General features: G+C 41.4%; 1 protein-coding gene across 1 annotated transcript in view; it reads right to left on the reverse strand.

Annotated features, from left to right (window-relative positions):
- Nucleotides 1-1,005: 1,005 nt before the first annotated feature.
- The window catches only part of ATOSA (atos homolog A), a 61,108-nt gene continuing 46,365 nt past the window's right edge, over nucleotides 1,006-15,748 (reverse strand). Inside the window, exons 7-12 of the mRNA XM_066635062.1 lie at nucleotides 15,082-15,161; nucleotides 12,986-13,094; nucleotides 12,615-12,773; nucleotides 9,826-9,894; nucleotides 6,776-6,975; nucleotides 1,006-1,973 (exon numbers count right to left, since the gene is read on the reverse strand). Of these exons, the coding sequence (XP_066491159.1) occupies nucleotides 1,820-1,973; nucleotides 6,776-6,975; nucleotides 9,826-9,894; nucleotides 12,615-12,773; nucleotides 12,986-13,094; nucleotides 15,082-15,161 (771 nt within the window). The 3' untranslated portion in view covers nucleotides 1,006-1,819. The remainder of the gene's footprint in view (nucleotides 1,974-6,775; nucleotides 6,976-9,825; nucleotides 9,895-12,614; nucleotides 12,774-12,985; nucleotides 13,095-15,081; nucleotides 15,162-15,748) is intronic.

Here is a 15,748-nt window from a genome sequence, read left to right on the forward strand (position 1 = left end):
ATTGTGCTGCAAATATGTTGCGCAATGATTGCTTAATGGCCATTTTTTAAGATCATTGTAAACTAGGATTTCTCCAAGAGTTTCTTTTGATTTTTGTTGCATCTAGCAATCTGCAGGGATTGTCCAATACCACCTAACTTGGTCACCTAACTTAGGATAAAATATTTCAATACAATATAAAGGACACTATAACAAGGATTTCCTTTTCTCCCCAGGCATTCATAAAGCATACCATCTAAGCGTGCATTCTGTTCTAAATAGCTGCCATCCATTTCACCAGCCACTTTTAAAATTTCAAATTTAGAAATTGAGATGAGAACCATTCTATTTGAGAAGTGGCCCTGACTGCAATTTAAAAAGGAATTGTAATCAGTGCTCTCATTTTCTGTTCAAACACTAAGGACTATATACTATTACTATTTTATACTGCTCCATTCTTCCTTGAACAAGCCGACACCAGCATATATTCAGTTTCATGTTGTCTCCTATCCAGACACTTCAAGGCCAACCTTCTTGGCTTCAACAGATTAACCTTATGTGCTTTATAGACCCTTCCTTGGACATATTTCAGTATCTGTAATAAATTAGGAGTGGAAAACAGTGGTGGACAAATAGAACTGAAAAGCCTCTGCTGGACATTATGAAAAACTATACTATTAAAATATGTGAATAAAGATATTCTAGTACAGTTTAAAAACCAATGTGTTTCTTCTTTCTAGTTCTTTCAAGTGTTTAAACATGAACACTAGTCCCTTCAAAAGAGCACAGTAATTTTGAACTGGTAGCATTCTTCAATTAGTGATGATTGTATTAAGGTTGTATAGTATTAAGAATTGATTCTTTGCAATTATTTCAAAATTCAGTAAAAGATGACTCTAGTGCCACCGAGTGGTCAATGTTGAACTATTAAATGAACAGAAATAACCTCAAAAAATAAAACCAGAATGCAAATTTTGCTGTTTTCACATATATTTAAGATATAAATACTATTTTGTTTTCACAGTACATTAAAAAAAACACAGTCTGAGAAGTCAAGTATGGGACAGTAGTGTCATGTAAAAAAAATTTATACCATCGATTAGGACAAAATGAAATACTTTGAATTGGGTTCTTTTAAAGGGAAAAATAAGGGTGCTAATTATGAGCTGAATCAATTATCTGAATGAATAGTCAAACAGTTCTGCACTATGGTGTTGTGTTGTCAAGGGATCTATGTGGGGGAAAGAAATGAACAATATGGGGGGAGGGGAACACAATTCATCCTGCCCCTACATGCTTGCATAGTATGATAATGCCATGGAAGTTCAAAACCCCATCCCTATTTTAAGCAGCTTAATTATCACTTAAAAACACATCACACAGCAAAGTAAAGACTTCTGTATATATTTAAGATTTCAATATTAATGTCAAAAATACGTAGTATGATTTTACATAGGATTTGTGCTACATTAGAACAGTAAAGACAAACATCACTTAAGAAAAGAACATTAAATATTAAATAACCAAAAAATAAAATAAGATGTAAACACTAAACTAATTTGGGAATCTGCTATTGCAACACATCCAATGAAAGTGGTTTAAAACCAGTATAAAAAGATTAGGACATGAGTATGTTCCAGTCTACTTGGAATACACAAAGCTCATTCCAGAAGCCTCTTTAAGAACTGGTCCAGGAGCCTAGAAGAACCTCAACTCTCATTTGACCACCAACTCACTCTCTTTGCTATTTAACCTTTACACAGTACATTTAATGCCAATTGTTCATCTTGAAGAGTAATCCGATATTGGAGCAAATGCTTTTCTTTGCTGCTACTTTCTGCTAACATCGGGGTGAAAACTGAGGGTTTGTGGGAGATTCAGTGTAAGATTTGAGTTCATATGCAGCGCCACTGTCAACTTCCATGGATTTCCGAGAGAACAGGAGTCTTACATCTCTATAGAGGTAGATTTTTCCAGACTTAGAACTCTGGAACCTAGGAGAGGAACAGATGCCAATGTTAGTCATTTGTGACTAAACCATGTGTTAAAATGTGTGTCACATGAGTATTCAGGCTTGGAAAAGAAATTTCTCTACAGTCTAAACAATTACCTTTTGAACCAGTTCAAAAGAAAGTGGAGGATTTTCCATATATCTTTATGTAACCACAGATTGAAGCTTGCACTTTGAGGATCAGGCTGAGTGAATTCATAGATGAAACAGAACAGCAATTTTTAATTAAAAATATGTCTAGGCATATAACTGCACTGAGACATTAATGTTTGTACATAGAAATGGTTAGCCTGTATTTCTCTCTCAAAAGGTCCTACAGCCACTGAGAAATAAGGAAGGGATCTCTGGCACAAAATTCAACAAGGACCCTAGAAAACAACAACTCTTGTGGTTGACCATAAAAGCATTTACAGGGCCTCAACCAAGACTGGGCATCAGTGTTTATTTTAAAATCTCATAGAAGGTGGTTAGTCTCCAGACAGACAATTTTGGTTGCCACACTGGTGTAATGTGCTCTGTGTTGCATCAGCAAATTATATGTTAGGATCTGGATCACACAAGCAGGTACAAAAGTAATCTGCCAAAACATCAAAGAGTTTGGATGAACACATAAACATGGGCATGAAAAACTGCACAAGCAGAAGTGACCCTTAGGTCAGGCTGCTTTTGTAAAAAAGCATTCCTGTATGTCAAGTTTCAGCCCCGGGTAAAGGTTTTTGCTGACTGAAGCTCGGTAAGGGGCTTTAACAATGGAAATGCTGACACAACTTTAATTTAGGCCTTCTAAACAGATGCTACCACAAAGCAGTTTACAGTTGTATGACTTCATTTGTTTTGCAGAGAAGAACATGTATGATTTCAGCAAATAAACTTGAGTCACTTATTTCATAGCTATTGTATTGGTTTTTCATTCTTTACTGGAAGATGTATCCATCAGACTTCAATCTACAAAAGCAAAGTTCCATTACCTAGTGCACACTGCCTTTTTCCAAAAGGTTTTTACAGCCTGTTGAAAAGCAAGCTATCAGTTTTAATGGTATTCAATTTTTGCTTTTTAGAAGGTGCATTACAGGCGTTCCCCAATATCCATAGGGATTCCATTCCTGAAACCTCACAGATGCCAAAACACAAAGATAATGAAATCCATGGGTCTTGGCACCTTTAACCACCCAGAGGTGATGAGAACTTGCTCCAAAGGGTGTTGAGGCCCGGGGAGGCTGTGCATGGCCTCCCCGGGCCTCAGAAGGACTTATAAAGGCCTAAAATGTAACTTTTGGTTTTCAAGGAGAAACCAGAAATAACCTTCTAAGGATCTTCTAAGGCCCTTCTAAGGCAACCCAAAGGCCTTAGAACACCCTCCGGAGGCGATGGACATAGAGCTCCCATTGCCTCCAGAGGGTCCGTGTCAGGTCGACCCCGTGGGTTAAGAACCCCCGGATAAATCAAATCTGTGGGTACCAAAACTGCAGGTAATGAGGGCCCACTGCACTTCCAACAAGCAAGGTGTAAGAATTTCCCTCATAAGAACATAAGAACAGCCCCACTAGATCAGGCCATAGGCCCATCTAGTCCAGTTTCCTATATCTCACAGCGGCCCCACCAAATGCCCCAGGGAGCACACCAGATAACAAGAGACCTGCATCCTGGTGCCCTCCCTTGCACTGGCATTCTGACATAGCCCATTTCTAAAATCAGGATGTTGCACATGCACATCATGGCTTGTAACCCATAATGGATTTTTCCTCCAGAAACTTGTCTAATCCCCTTTTAAAGGCATCCAGGCCAGATGCTGTCACCACATCCTGCGGCAAGGAGTTCCACAGACCAACCACACACTAGTAAAGAAATATTTTCTTTTGTCTGTCCCAACTCTCCCAACACTCAATTTTAGTGGATGTCCCCTGGTTCTGGTGTTATGTGAGAGTGTAAAGAGCATCTCTCTATCCACTCTGTCCTTCCCATGCATATTTGTGTATGTCTCAATCATGTCCCCCCTCAGGCATCTCTTTTCTAGGCTGAAGAGGCCCAAAGGCCATAGCCTTTCCTCATAAGGAAGGTGCCCCAGCCCAGCAATAATCTTAGTTGCCCTCTTTTGCACCTTTTCCATTTCAACTATATCCTTTTTGAGATGCGGTGACCAGAACTGGACACAATACTCCAGGTGTGGCCTTACCATCGATTTGTACAATGGCATTATAATATTAGCTGCTTTGTTCTCAATACCTTTTCTAATGATCCCAAGTATAGAATTGGCCTTCTTTACTGCCAACGCACATTGGGTTGACACTTTCATCAACTTGTCCACCACCACCCCAAGATCTCTCTCCTGATCTGTCACAGACAGCTCAGATCCCACCAGCCTATATGTGAAGTTTTGATTTTTTGCCCCAATGTGCATGACTTTACACTTACTTACATTGAAACGCATCTGCCATTTTGCTGCCCATTCTGCCAGTCTGGAGAGATCCTTCTGGAGCTCCTCACAATCACTTCTGGTCTTCACCACTCGGAAAAGTTTGGTGTCGTCTGCAAACTTTGCCACCTCACTGCTCAACCCTGTCTCCAGGTCATTTATGAAGAGGTTGAAAAGCACCGGTCCCAGGACAGATCCTTGGGGCACACTGCTTTTCACCTCTCTCCATTGTGAAAATTGCCCATTGTCACCCACTCTCTGTTTCCTGCTCTTCAACCAGGTCTCAATTCAGGAGAGGACCTCTAATTCCCTGACTGGAGTTTTTTCAGTAGCCTTTGGTGAGGGACCGTGTCGAACGCCTTCTGAAAGTCCAGATATATAATGTCCAGGGGTTCTCCCACATCCACATGCCTGTTGACATTTTCAAAGAATTCTATAAGGTTCGTGAGGCAAGACTTACCCTTACAGAAGCCATGCTGATTCTCCCTCAGCAAGGCTTGTTCATCTATGTGTTTTGAGATTCTATCTTTGATTAGGCATTCCACCATCTTACCTGATATAGATATTAGGCTGACCAGCCTATAGTTTCCCGGGTCCCCCCTCTTTCCCTTTTTAAAGATCGTGACATTTGCTATTCTCCAATCCTCTGGCACTGTGGCTGTTTTGAGGGACGTTGCATATTTTAGTCAAGAGATCACTAACCTCATTCTTCAATGCCTTAATTCTAGGGTGGATGCCATCAGGGCCCAGTGACTTATTGATCTTTAATTTATCAATGAGGTCTGAAATATCTTCTCTTTTAACCTCTATCTGACTTAACTCCTTGGTCAGGAGGGGCCATTCGGGCAGCAGTATCTGCCCGAGGTCTTCTGCCATGAAGACAGATGCAAAGAACTCATTCAATTTCTCTGCCATCTCTAAGTCTCCTTTTATTTCCCCTTTCCCTCCCTCACCATCCAGAGGGCCAACCGCTTCTCTGGCAGATTTCCTGCTTCTAACATATTTGAAGAAGCTTTTATTATTCCCCTTAATGCTGCTGGCCATGTGTTCCTCATAGTCTCTCTTGGCCTCCCATATCACCTTCTTACATTTCTTTTGCCACAGTTTATGTTCCTTTTTATGCTCCTCATTAGGGCAAGACTTCCATTTATGGAAGGAAGCTTCCTTGCCTTTTACGGCCTCTCTAACTTGGCTTGTTAGCCAGGCGGGGACCCTCTTGAACTTAGTTGAGCCCTTCTTCCTTTGCAGTATACACTTCCACTGGGCCTCTATTACTGTTGTTTTAAGCAGCCTCCATGCACTCTGGAGAGATTGGACTCTTTTTACCTTCCCTTTCAACCTCCTTCTAACCAGCCTCCTCATATGAGGGAAGTCCACTCATCGGAAGTCAAGGGTTTTTGTGAGACATTTGCCTGGTATTCTTTCCCCAACGTGCATGTCGAAACAGATCGCAGCATGATCACTGTTCCCCAATGGCTCAGTAACGTTTACATCTCTAACCAGGTCCTGCATACCGCACAATATTAAATCCAGAGTCACCTGTCCTCTGGTGGGCTCCGTGACTAGCTGCTCTAAGCCACAGTCATTTAGCACGTCAAGAAATCCGGTCTCCTTTTCGTGACCAGAACACAAATTGACCCAGTCAATATGAGGATAATTGAAGTCCCCCATGATTACAACCCTGTCCCTCCTTGTCACCTCCCTGATCGGTTTCCTCATTTCAAGGTCCCCTTCTGGTTTCCGGTCTGGAGGACAATAGTACGCCCCCAATATTACATTGCTCCTCAGGCCTGGTAATTTAACCCACAGAGATTCTATGGAGTCGGAGCCACCTTCAATCTCTACTTTGCTGGATTCTATCCCTTCCTTAACATAAATGGCCACCCCACCTCCAACACGCCCCTCCCTGTCCCTCCTGTAGAGTTTATAGCCCGGGATTGCAGTATCCCACTGATTCTCTGCATTCCACCAGGTTTCCGTTATGCCCACTATGTCAATGTTTTCCCTAGTCACCAGACATTCCAGTTCTCCCATCTTTGCTTGGAGACTTCGGGCATTTGCATAAAAGCATTTGTACATGGGATGCCCCAGGATGGGCTGCTTATTAGCTCCTTTATCCCTGAATCCTCTCATTGTGCCAAACCGTCTATCACATCCTATCATGCTACCATTCCCAATTTCTTCTCCTACTCTGCCTTTACCTTGTTGTTCTTTTAACTCCCCATCCTCATCCCACAGGGATGAGGTGTCCCAAACCAGATGCCCCTCGGCTCCTGTTGGCCTTCCCCCAGGGATCAGTTTAAAAGCTGGTCTGCCACCTTTTTAATGTTATGCGCCAGCAGTCTGGTTCCATTCTGGCTCAGCTGTCTTACCTCAGATGAATGAGGTAGCGTAATAGTCTATCTTCAGTATGTCGAGAGTTTTCTTTATTGATGCTTCTTTTTGCTTCTCGTCTCACAGGGACAGAAAAGGTTCTTTGCCGTAGGAATGTTTGATGATTAGCTGGCATCTCTCGTAAGTCATATATCACCACAAACATCTTCACCACAGTCTTGTTAGGATTAAATAAGGTCTGAAAAAAATGTTACTTCAGAATTATACAACTATTGAAATGGAATGTTAACAATGAACATGAAAATTCAAGCACGTTTAGTAACTGCAATTTACAAACACCAATTGCCTTTGGGCACTACAGACTCTACTCTAGTTTTCTGTAAGCTAATTTTCTTCATAAGAACATAAGAGCCCTGCTGGATCAGGCCCAGGGCCCATCTAGTCCAGCTTCCTGTATCTCACAGTGGCCCACCAGATGCCTCAGGGAACATACAAGATACTCGCATTTCGCTGCTACTCCATTGCATCTGGTATTTACCCTCTGGTGCCTTTGTTGGGGGGTATGAGGGTAAATACCCCCCAACAACTGCACTTGAGTTTAACATGGGCTACTTTATTAAACACAAGTCAACAATTTTTAACACATGAAACCTACTGAACACACCTTCCCTCATATTAACAGAATGAATGGAAAACACTACCATTAATCCAAAATGAAATAACAGAACATAATACACATACGAAGTTTCTTTCATTGTTCAATTTAATCACATTCTAGTTTCTTATCAAACCACTGACCTCCAGCAATCACAAGAAGTTTGGTGCTTGTAACATAGCATCATCACACATCAATGTGACCAACGCACAGCTCCTTGTAGAGAGCACACTCTATCATTCTGAATGCTCAGTTCATCAGACTAACCATTAAAAGTTTGTTTCAGATCAAGGTGTCAAACTCATTTCACACTGAGGACCACACAGCATTCATGATGCCTGCTGAGGGCCGTAAGTGACATCATTAAACAGGCCATGGTCAGAAATAAACAGATTTTTCTCAGAGGAACTCAGTTGCAAATGACAGAAGAGAAAATATGCACATCTTGATAATATTTTCAAGATACGGGAGAGTCCAATTATAATGCGGGCTGCCTTTACAGCAATGACACCTCAGCACAGCTCAGCAGCTGATGGTGGGTCTGAGGGAGCCAGAGGCCAGATAAGAGCTTCCTAGGGCCGCATCTGACCCATGGGCCTTATGTTTAACACCCCTAATTTAGATGCAAAGACACCCTCCAGTAGCAGCATTATGCATACATGTTATTATCAGAAGGGTGCATGTTATCATCTACATGGCTTGAAGCTCTAATTCTCTCACTCTTGTGTTTCTCAGTGTGCATTTTTTTCTTCCTAAAGCTTGTGGCTGTCTTTGATTAGTTTCATGGCTTATTTTAACCTTTCAATTTTTCTGTTGTATTTTCAATTAGACAATAATTTATTAGTGAGCAGATGCTCTCAAAAATGAACTAATAGTTAGAATATTCAGTTCTGATCTTGTCTCTTTCAGGGAACAAGTTCAATAAAAATGGTCTACACTCCATGTATTAACTTTTAGAAGCATTTCACCTAATAAAATTCCTGTGAAAAACCAGTTGTGATCTCCTAAAGGTTTGACACTGATTCATTAATTACTGTTCTGTGGGCGATTTGCCCACACCGTGATGTATTCATCCCATTATAAACACCTATCAATTCTCCAGTCCCCTTATGGCAGGGTTTTTCAAACTGGGGCGTTGTGACACTCCAGCCTGTGAGCTCTGACCTCTGTCCCCTTAAAGGGTGGGGGCAGCCTGGAGGCAGGGAGGAGGCCGCGGCACGATCCCCAGGATTGCGCCGCCTAGGGGGGCTGCAGGGGCTTGGGTGCATTTACCCACGTCTCCTGCAGCCTCCCCAGGCTGTGGGGAGCCCAGCACAACCTGCACAGGGCTCCCCGCAGCAGTGAAAGTAAACACAGAGCGATCGCACTCCACTTCCGCTTTAGTGGAGGTGGGGTGCGATCGCTCCGCCTTTACTTTCACTGCTGCGGGGAGCCCTGCTCCAGGTCGCGCTGGGCTCCCCGCAGCCTGGGGAGGCTGCAGGAGGCTTGGCTAAGTGCACCCAGGCCCCTGCAGCCCCCCTGGGTGGTGCGATCCTGGGGATTGTGCCGCTGCCTTCTCCCTGCCCCCGCTGCCTCACCCCCCCACCTACACAAGTACTTAGTGGCTCTCAAACTCTCCCAGAGAGTTTGAGGACCACTGCCTTAAGGATACATTAGGAGACGTGCTTCTGAAATATTGCTGGAGCCCAGTGAATACTTGGACAAATTAAATACAAACTTTTGGTTGTTCTATAAACATTAGTTCATGATTATCTCTTCTGATTTTCCATTTACAGCTATTTTGGTCATGAACATAATATACATTATCTACCTATCTGAAATTTCACACATTCAACTTATCATGCACTCATAAGCATCACACCCTCTATTTTGAAACCTCTATAGTTTGCAAACTCTGTAAGTACTGTTGAAAACCATGTAAATACCAGTCGGCAACAAATCAACCACTAGACCTAAGGTATACTCCTAGGAGAGAAAGATAGTATCAGGACCAATATGTTTTCCTATCACCTTTCTGATAATCCAGAAATTATGGAGCACAACTTCAACTGCCCACATTTCTCCCCAACAACTGCCACTGCCCACTTTCTGCTCACCCTCAAGTTTGGGCATTTAGCATATTTGACAAAGATCTTGCCAAGGAGAAATACAGTGCAAACTTATACATTTCTTACTGAGAGCACATCTCTCACTAAGTTCAATGGTGCTCACTCCCAGATAGGCCTGCAAGATAACAAACTCAATTAATAGCCTTGAGACAATCCAGAGTGGATTTAAGATTTTCAAGATTCAAGAGTTTCTTTATCTCTTGAGAAAATAAAAAAACCCAAGAGATTTCATAATAGAGATAACAGGCTTACATAGAAGCAAGCATTTAACTGCATATATTAGAAAGAAAGTTATTATTTTAACTATATGCTACACAGTACGTACCACTTGTATTGTTCCTGAAGGAGGTACTCGATAACCCCTTTTACCAAGGGATTCTAAAGCAATTACACCCTGAAAGGGAATGGAAGAAACAGAAAATTACAGGTGTGCTAAATGGAAGCTTAGGTTTATAAAAAAAAGTGCTTACCTCACCAAATAAGCAACAAAAAAAAGAACACTAAACACTTTTTTTGCTTGGGACAACACTCAAGTAATATCAGGAACACATGGGAGTATAACTAGAAAAGAACATTTTACTGCCATCTACCACAGCAATGTTCCTTTCAAGAACCCTTTCAAGGCAGCCAAGGTTCACTTCAAAGTCTGCACTAACAAGGGATCAAGGACCAATAGTATTCTGAACAGAAACTGGGACACTTCGTTGTGTATTTCATAAATTTGTTCCAGACTTTTAAGTGTTGATGGGACTAAAGAAGGCTTTTCCCGTTTCCTTCAACTCCTCAAGAAGGATCAAAAGCAATAGTAATACCACAGGTGTCTGTGTGTGTCTAATGGAATAGAAGTACAGATGGGGTCATCAACATGCCTCTTGCTGGTATTTAAGACCTACCATAGAGGTTTTTTAGACTATGAGCCCTTTGGGGATAGGGGGCCATAGGTTATTTGATTTTCCTCTGTAAACTGCTTTGTGAATTTTGTTGAAAAGCAGTATATAAATACTGTTAATAATAATAATAGTGGCCATTCTGATCACCATCTCATTGCAAAGTTTGTGGTTCTCTGTAGCCTTCCCCAGACCATCATGTGGGAAATAGAACGGCTTGGACGTCTTTATGGAGGTTTATGCCTATAATTCTAAATCTGATTCTGCCACCAATTAGATCATTTGTATCAAGGGTTGCCCATACCAGCGGAGAGGCAGGTAGGTATGGTCCTACTGACAGTATCATCAATAGTGGTGCAAATGGCCACACTGCCATTGGTGGAAGTGGCAACATGAACGCCAATTGCACTGAAGCAATCAAGAATGTAGGTGTCAATATTGACTGCTATATAGCCAGTGGCAATGCCAGTACAGAATGGCATGGATCTTTGTGGTCATTGTCTCAATACATGGAGTTGACACTAGAACCAACGTTCCCTTGGCGTGCACTGTCGGGTGGAGAGGACAACTGGAAGCTCCGCTGTAGTGGTGCTTCCCCTCTCCACAACAAGCTGTTCAAACCCACAGCGAGTATTGAGAATGAAGCCAGTAAGAGAATGAGAGTATACAGAAAATCTTGAGCTCGTATCTCACACTGATAGATACACATGTCTTGGGTTTCTATACAGCCATTGCTGAATGATGTACCAGACTATGAAACATCAGGTTTCAGCTTCTAGGTCTCCCCTCATGACACCTTCGGACAAAAGATCAACGTCTATGGCACGATGAGGAGAAAGATAATCTGAATATCTCCATGATTAACATTAGCATTAACAGTATTTATATACCGCTTTTCAACTAAAAGTTCACAAAGCGGTTTACAGAGAAAAATCAAATAACTAAATGGCTCCCTGTCCCAAAAGGGCTCACAATCTAAAAAGATGCAAATGAATACCAGCAGACAGCCACTAGAACAGACAGTGCTGGGGTGAGGTGGGCCAGTTACTCTCCCCCTGCTAAAAAAAGGAGCACCCACTTGAAAAGTGCCTCTTACCCAATTAGCAGGGGTAGAGCCCTGCTTCAGATCCCTCCTTCAGAGATGGCAGGCACTAATAATATGTTCAGTCCCAGAGACAATCCCAAAAAGGGCACTATGGGTACCAATATTGGTACAGGAAGTCCTTCCCTGGCCCAGTTACTGACATCTACTTCCTTTGAGCCAGAAGAGATTATTGATGTGATGGCTACCAAAATAAATGACACCTATGCCATGGTCTCATCACTTTTTTTGGCCTTAGATAATCAACACTGACTGCAATGCCATGGAACCTATAGGCTGTATGTCTTACGGTCAACTCTTCAGTCCCAACAGCTCTCTAAAGAGTTTTCTGCCTGCACTGAAGAAGCCATTTGCAATGGAGTACGCTTGATGGCTGGTGGTGCCAATGTGATATTAGCAGGAGTAGCATTCACAAAGGAATGGAGGAACTGGACATTCTTCCTATGCTTGAGGCATAGGGCATTCTTCCTATGCTTAAGGTACACAACCATGTACAGAGTCCCTCTTGTTCAGAAGCAGAACACTCAACAAAGTCCTGGAACCTTCCAAGATCAAATGTGCACATGCACAGAACTCCACTGTACATGACTGCATACAGAATAAAGAATAACCATGTTTAGAAGGAAGACAGACACTCTCCTCATCATATAACTTTCATTCCTTAAGAAGACACAGCTATAATGGAGCTCACAGAATTCACTCAGTCTAAAATGGCTCCATCCATCCTCCGTTTAGTCTCAAGCCATATGCAAGTGGCTCAAGCCATACGCAATGCTTCTACAGGCATTTTGAAGTTTTGGCAGTTAACAGGAGGAGTGAGGACTAAGAATCTATCTTTCCAATAATACCCCTGATTAACTCCCCTTTGCAAAACATCCTTGTGTGTGTTTCTTTTCTTTTGTGAACAGTGCCACTGGCCAATAACCCCATCAATCTAACAGCCCCAACATTGGCAACTCTTCAGTTTCCGATTATCCCAAAGCTACTTAATTACTTGGCTTGCTTGGGAAATAGATTGCGGACAAATAACCACACTTGTTATAAAATGCACGGATTGTAGGCAAGAAGGACTTCACAACACAGTTAAGATGTAAGCAGTAGGAAGAATAAAGCTCAAATATATACCATATAAGGTGAGGGTGCATTGTCATCAGAAACACTGTAGAATGAAACTTCAACTGGAAGAGTCACATGTGTAGGACAGAAGACTCCGCTTGCTCCCACTTCAGCTGTGAAACCATCGACAATGCCCAAAGGATCTAAACGATAGTTCAAGACAGACTCCTGAAAGAACAGAAACACACAGTTGAAAAGCTATTTACAAAATGCCATTACTAATTTAGCAAATTAAAAGCTGCAATCCTAAATATTTATTCTTCTAAGTAGAGAATAAGACCCATTTACCTCAAAGTACTTCTTGGGAAAATGTGCCTAGGATCACATTGCACAAACCATAGTAGTCTACAGTACACCAGTTACAAGTAAGCAAGGATTACCTCAAAGTTTCCAAGGAGGCTAAGACTTGTTACAGGGGGTGCACTGGAACTCAGAAATGGTTTCTCATGGACATCTGGATCACTCTCTTTGCTTATACATTGTTGTGGACTATTTAAAAAATTTAAGAAATCAAAGTTACTAACTTTTTTCTCCACAGTTTCTGCATACAAATCATTTGTATTTAGGCTGCAAATTTTGAACTATTTGTGCTATGAAATCAATGTACAAAATTTCAGGGTTGCAATTCTGATTAAACTATTCTCAAAAATTCCAGCCAAATGTTTGAAAGCATGTTTCAAAACAATCAAAATGGAATCTATGCAAAGTTGTCATTCTAAAATGCACATTTATAGAAAAAACAGCATTTAAGATCCATGAAATGCACACACCCACAACCACATTTATAACCTAGCATGTTATGTATTATCTAAGCATCTTTCTGTGTTAAGGATAATGAAATAGCCAGTGTTAGAATTACCACTACATGCGCCTTCAGAAGGGCAAGCAGGGTTGTAGTCAAGGGGCAGTGGCAGGGAGCAACAGAACTTCTCCTACTACAGGAGTAGGAAGAGTGATTTCAGCAGAAGCACTCAAGCCTTTGACAGTTTTTTCAAAGGATCTTAACTGAGGTGAAATAGCCTCAGCAGAATGCAAACTATGAAATTTGGCTGAGGTATAGTCTACTATTAGCCCAGATGGGAGGGGAAAAGGCAGGTGGATGAAAGGAAGGTAGAAAATATGACTGGATCATACTTCCCAGGGAGGGGAATGGGGCCTGTTCATTTCATTGGATGAGGGGCCTCAGGAATTCCTAGGGCAATATGCATAGGACTGCACTCTATATTCGGACCAAAAAAATTTAATATTTCAGTTTTTAGGCATATTTTACATATTGCAACCCACTCCAAGAGTTTGGGATGAAACTACATCTTTAAATGAAGTACAAGTAAAAAGTAGAAATATGTGAACACTTCAGTGTACTGTATAAGTAGTTCATGGCTAAGGTAGTAGCATGAAAGCTCCTGCATTTCAAAATTTACTACTACACCACTGAGTGAAAGCCAAGTACAAACCTGCCTTCAGCCTGCCACCAAGGATTAAGGCTGCAAGCACTTGGGCTGGGAATAAGTCCCACTGAGCATCATGGGACTTATTTCCAAGTAAACATGTGCTGCAAGGCTGTTTTGTCTCAGTGACAAGGTTAAGTTATCCCAGGTCATATTGTTGAATCTGGGCATTATGCCATTAAGACTGCAATTCTATACACACTTTCCTGGGAGTAAGCCCCTCTGAACACAATGGAACTTACTTCTGAGTAGACAAGCCTAGGATTGTGCTCTAAGTTACAAACAAAAAATTAAAAATGGAGTATAGAAAATGTCTTGCTTATGTTTTTTGAGACATAGTATTATGAGTGGATTTTTATAAAAAAAACACTTCTTACTAAGTTGTGAGTTCAGTGTTTTAACTATCTGCATTATATAGGAATGCAAAAAAATATTATTACAAGGTATGCCACAATGCAATTCTTAGTATACTTACTTAAGCTCAATCAGATTTCTGAGCAAAAGTGCCCAGGACTGCACTGTAAATTAGGGCCAAACTACACATTACATTACACTAAACTTGTAATTTTACCTACTTACCTGTTTGTTTTTAAGCTCAAATAGTAGCCACAGGGAGTCAATCAAGAACATGGCATGGGGAGTATGAGGGCTTTAACCCTGCCCAGCCTAGTCTCAATTTGAACTGGGCTCCCCTTACAGCTCTTATTTCGGGGGGGGGGGGGGCACTCACTAGTGCCACCAGAGGAAACAGCAGCCTCAAGGGAGAGGTGAGGTAAGAAACTAGATCTCAATCCTCCCCATCCCATGACTTCTATTTAAACCAGAAAAGCAAAATACACAACCCCAAATAATGCCTTTAACAATGTAATGTGTAGTCCATCTCCAAGTTAAGGAACAATTAATTCAAGAGGCATGTTTGTGCTTTCTCCAAACCAAACTTTCTTGTTTACCCCAGGCTGTTGCTTACATTTTGTATATATTACAATTATGTATGCATAACATACATAAGGAAACATTTTCAAAGTTACCTTTTGGAGGACAAGCACTTCAGTTGTAATAATGATGCATCTAGATCAAAGCACCCAGATCGTGTTTTTCTTTCAGGAACCTGAAAAGGAATTAAAAAAACAAAAACTTCAAACTGCAGGACTTGCAGCAGAGTTTGAAAATCTTGATGCAAGAACATAAACATATTAAATGTTTTATGGCAAAGTGAAGCAAATAAGATAAAGGAGCCAGTCCATGCATAAGTCAGGTGATATATCTGTCCCAGGCAAGAGCACCAAAGATACGTTGCAACAACTTCTTTTATATTCAGTTTTTAAAATCTCAAAATGTTGCAAAGCAACAAAGAAACAGAGTTCATCAATAATCTCTTCTTATTTGGTAAGAAAAACAAAAGCATGTGGAATGTATGGTTTTTGTTTTTTTAAAGTCATTTACAACTTAAAACATGCATCATCCTAACAAGGGCAGAGTACTTGCTCACAGAATGACCTGCACAGAACTAAAGAGAACACTGCTCTCTCAACTCTATTACTGAGAAAAAGAGGTGTGTCCATATCTCCTATCCTCATCCAATCCTCCCTCCAACTTTGAATACTGTGGATGGGAGGGAGGGCTGGAAAATGAGCAGCACACAGATCACCTGTTCCCAATAAAGTTGTGAAAAGAAGGAGAGTAGCAGGGTTATCT

Source organism: Tiliqua scincoides, chromosome 8, assembly GCF_035046505.1.
Source record: "Tiliqua scincoides isolate rTilSci1 chromosome 8, rTilSci1.hap2, whole genome shotgun sequence".
In the NCBI taxonomy this organism is placed as follows: Eukaryota; Metazoa; Chordata; class Lepidosauria; order Squamata; family Scincidae; genus Tiliqua; species Tiliqua scincoides.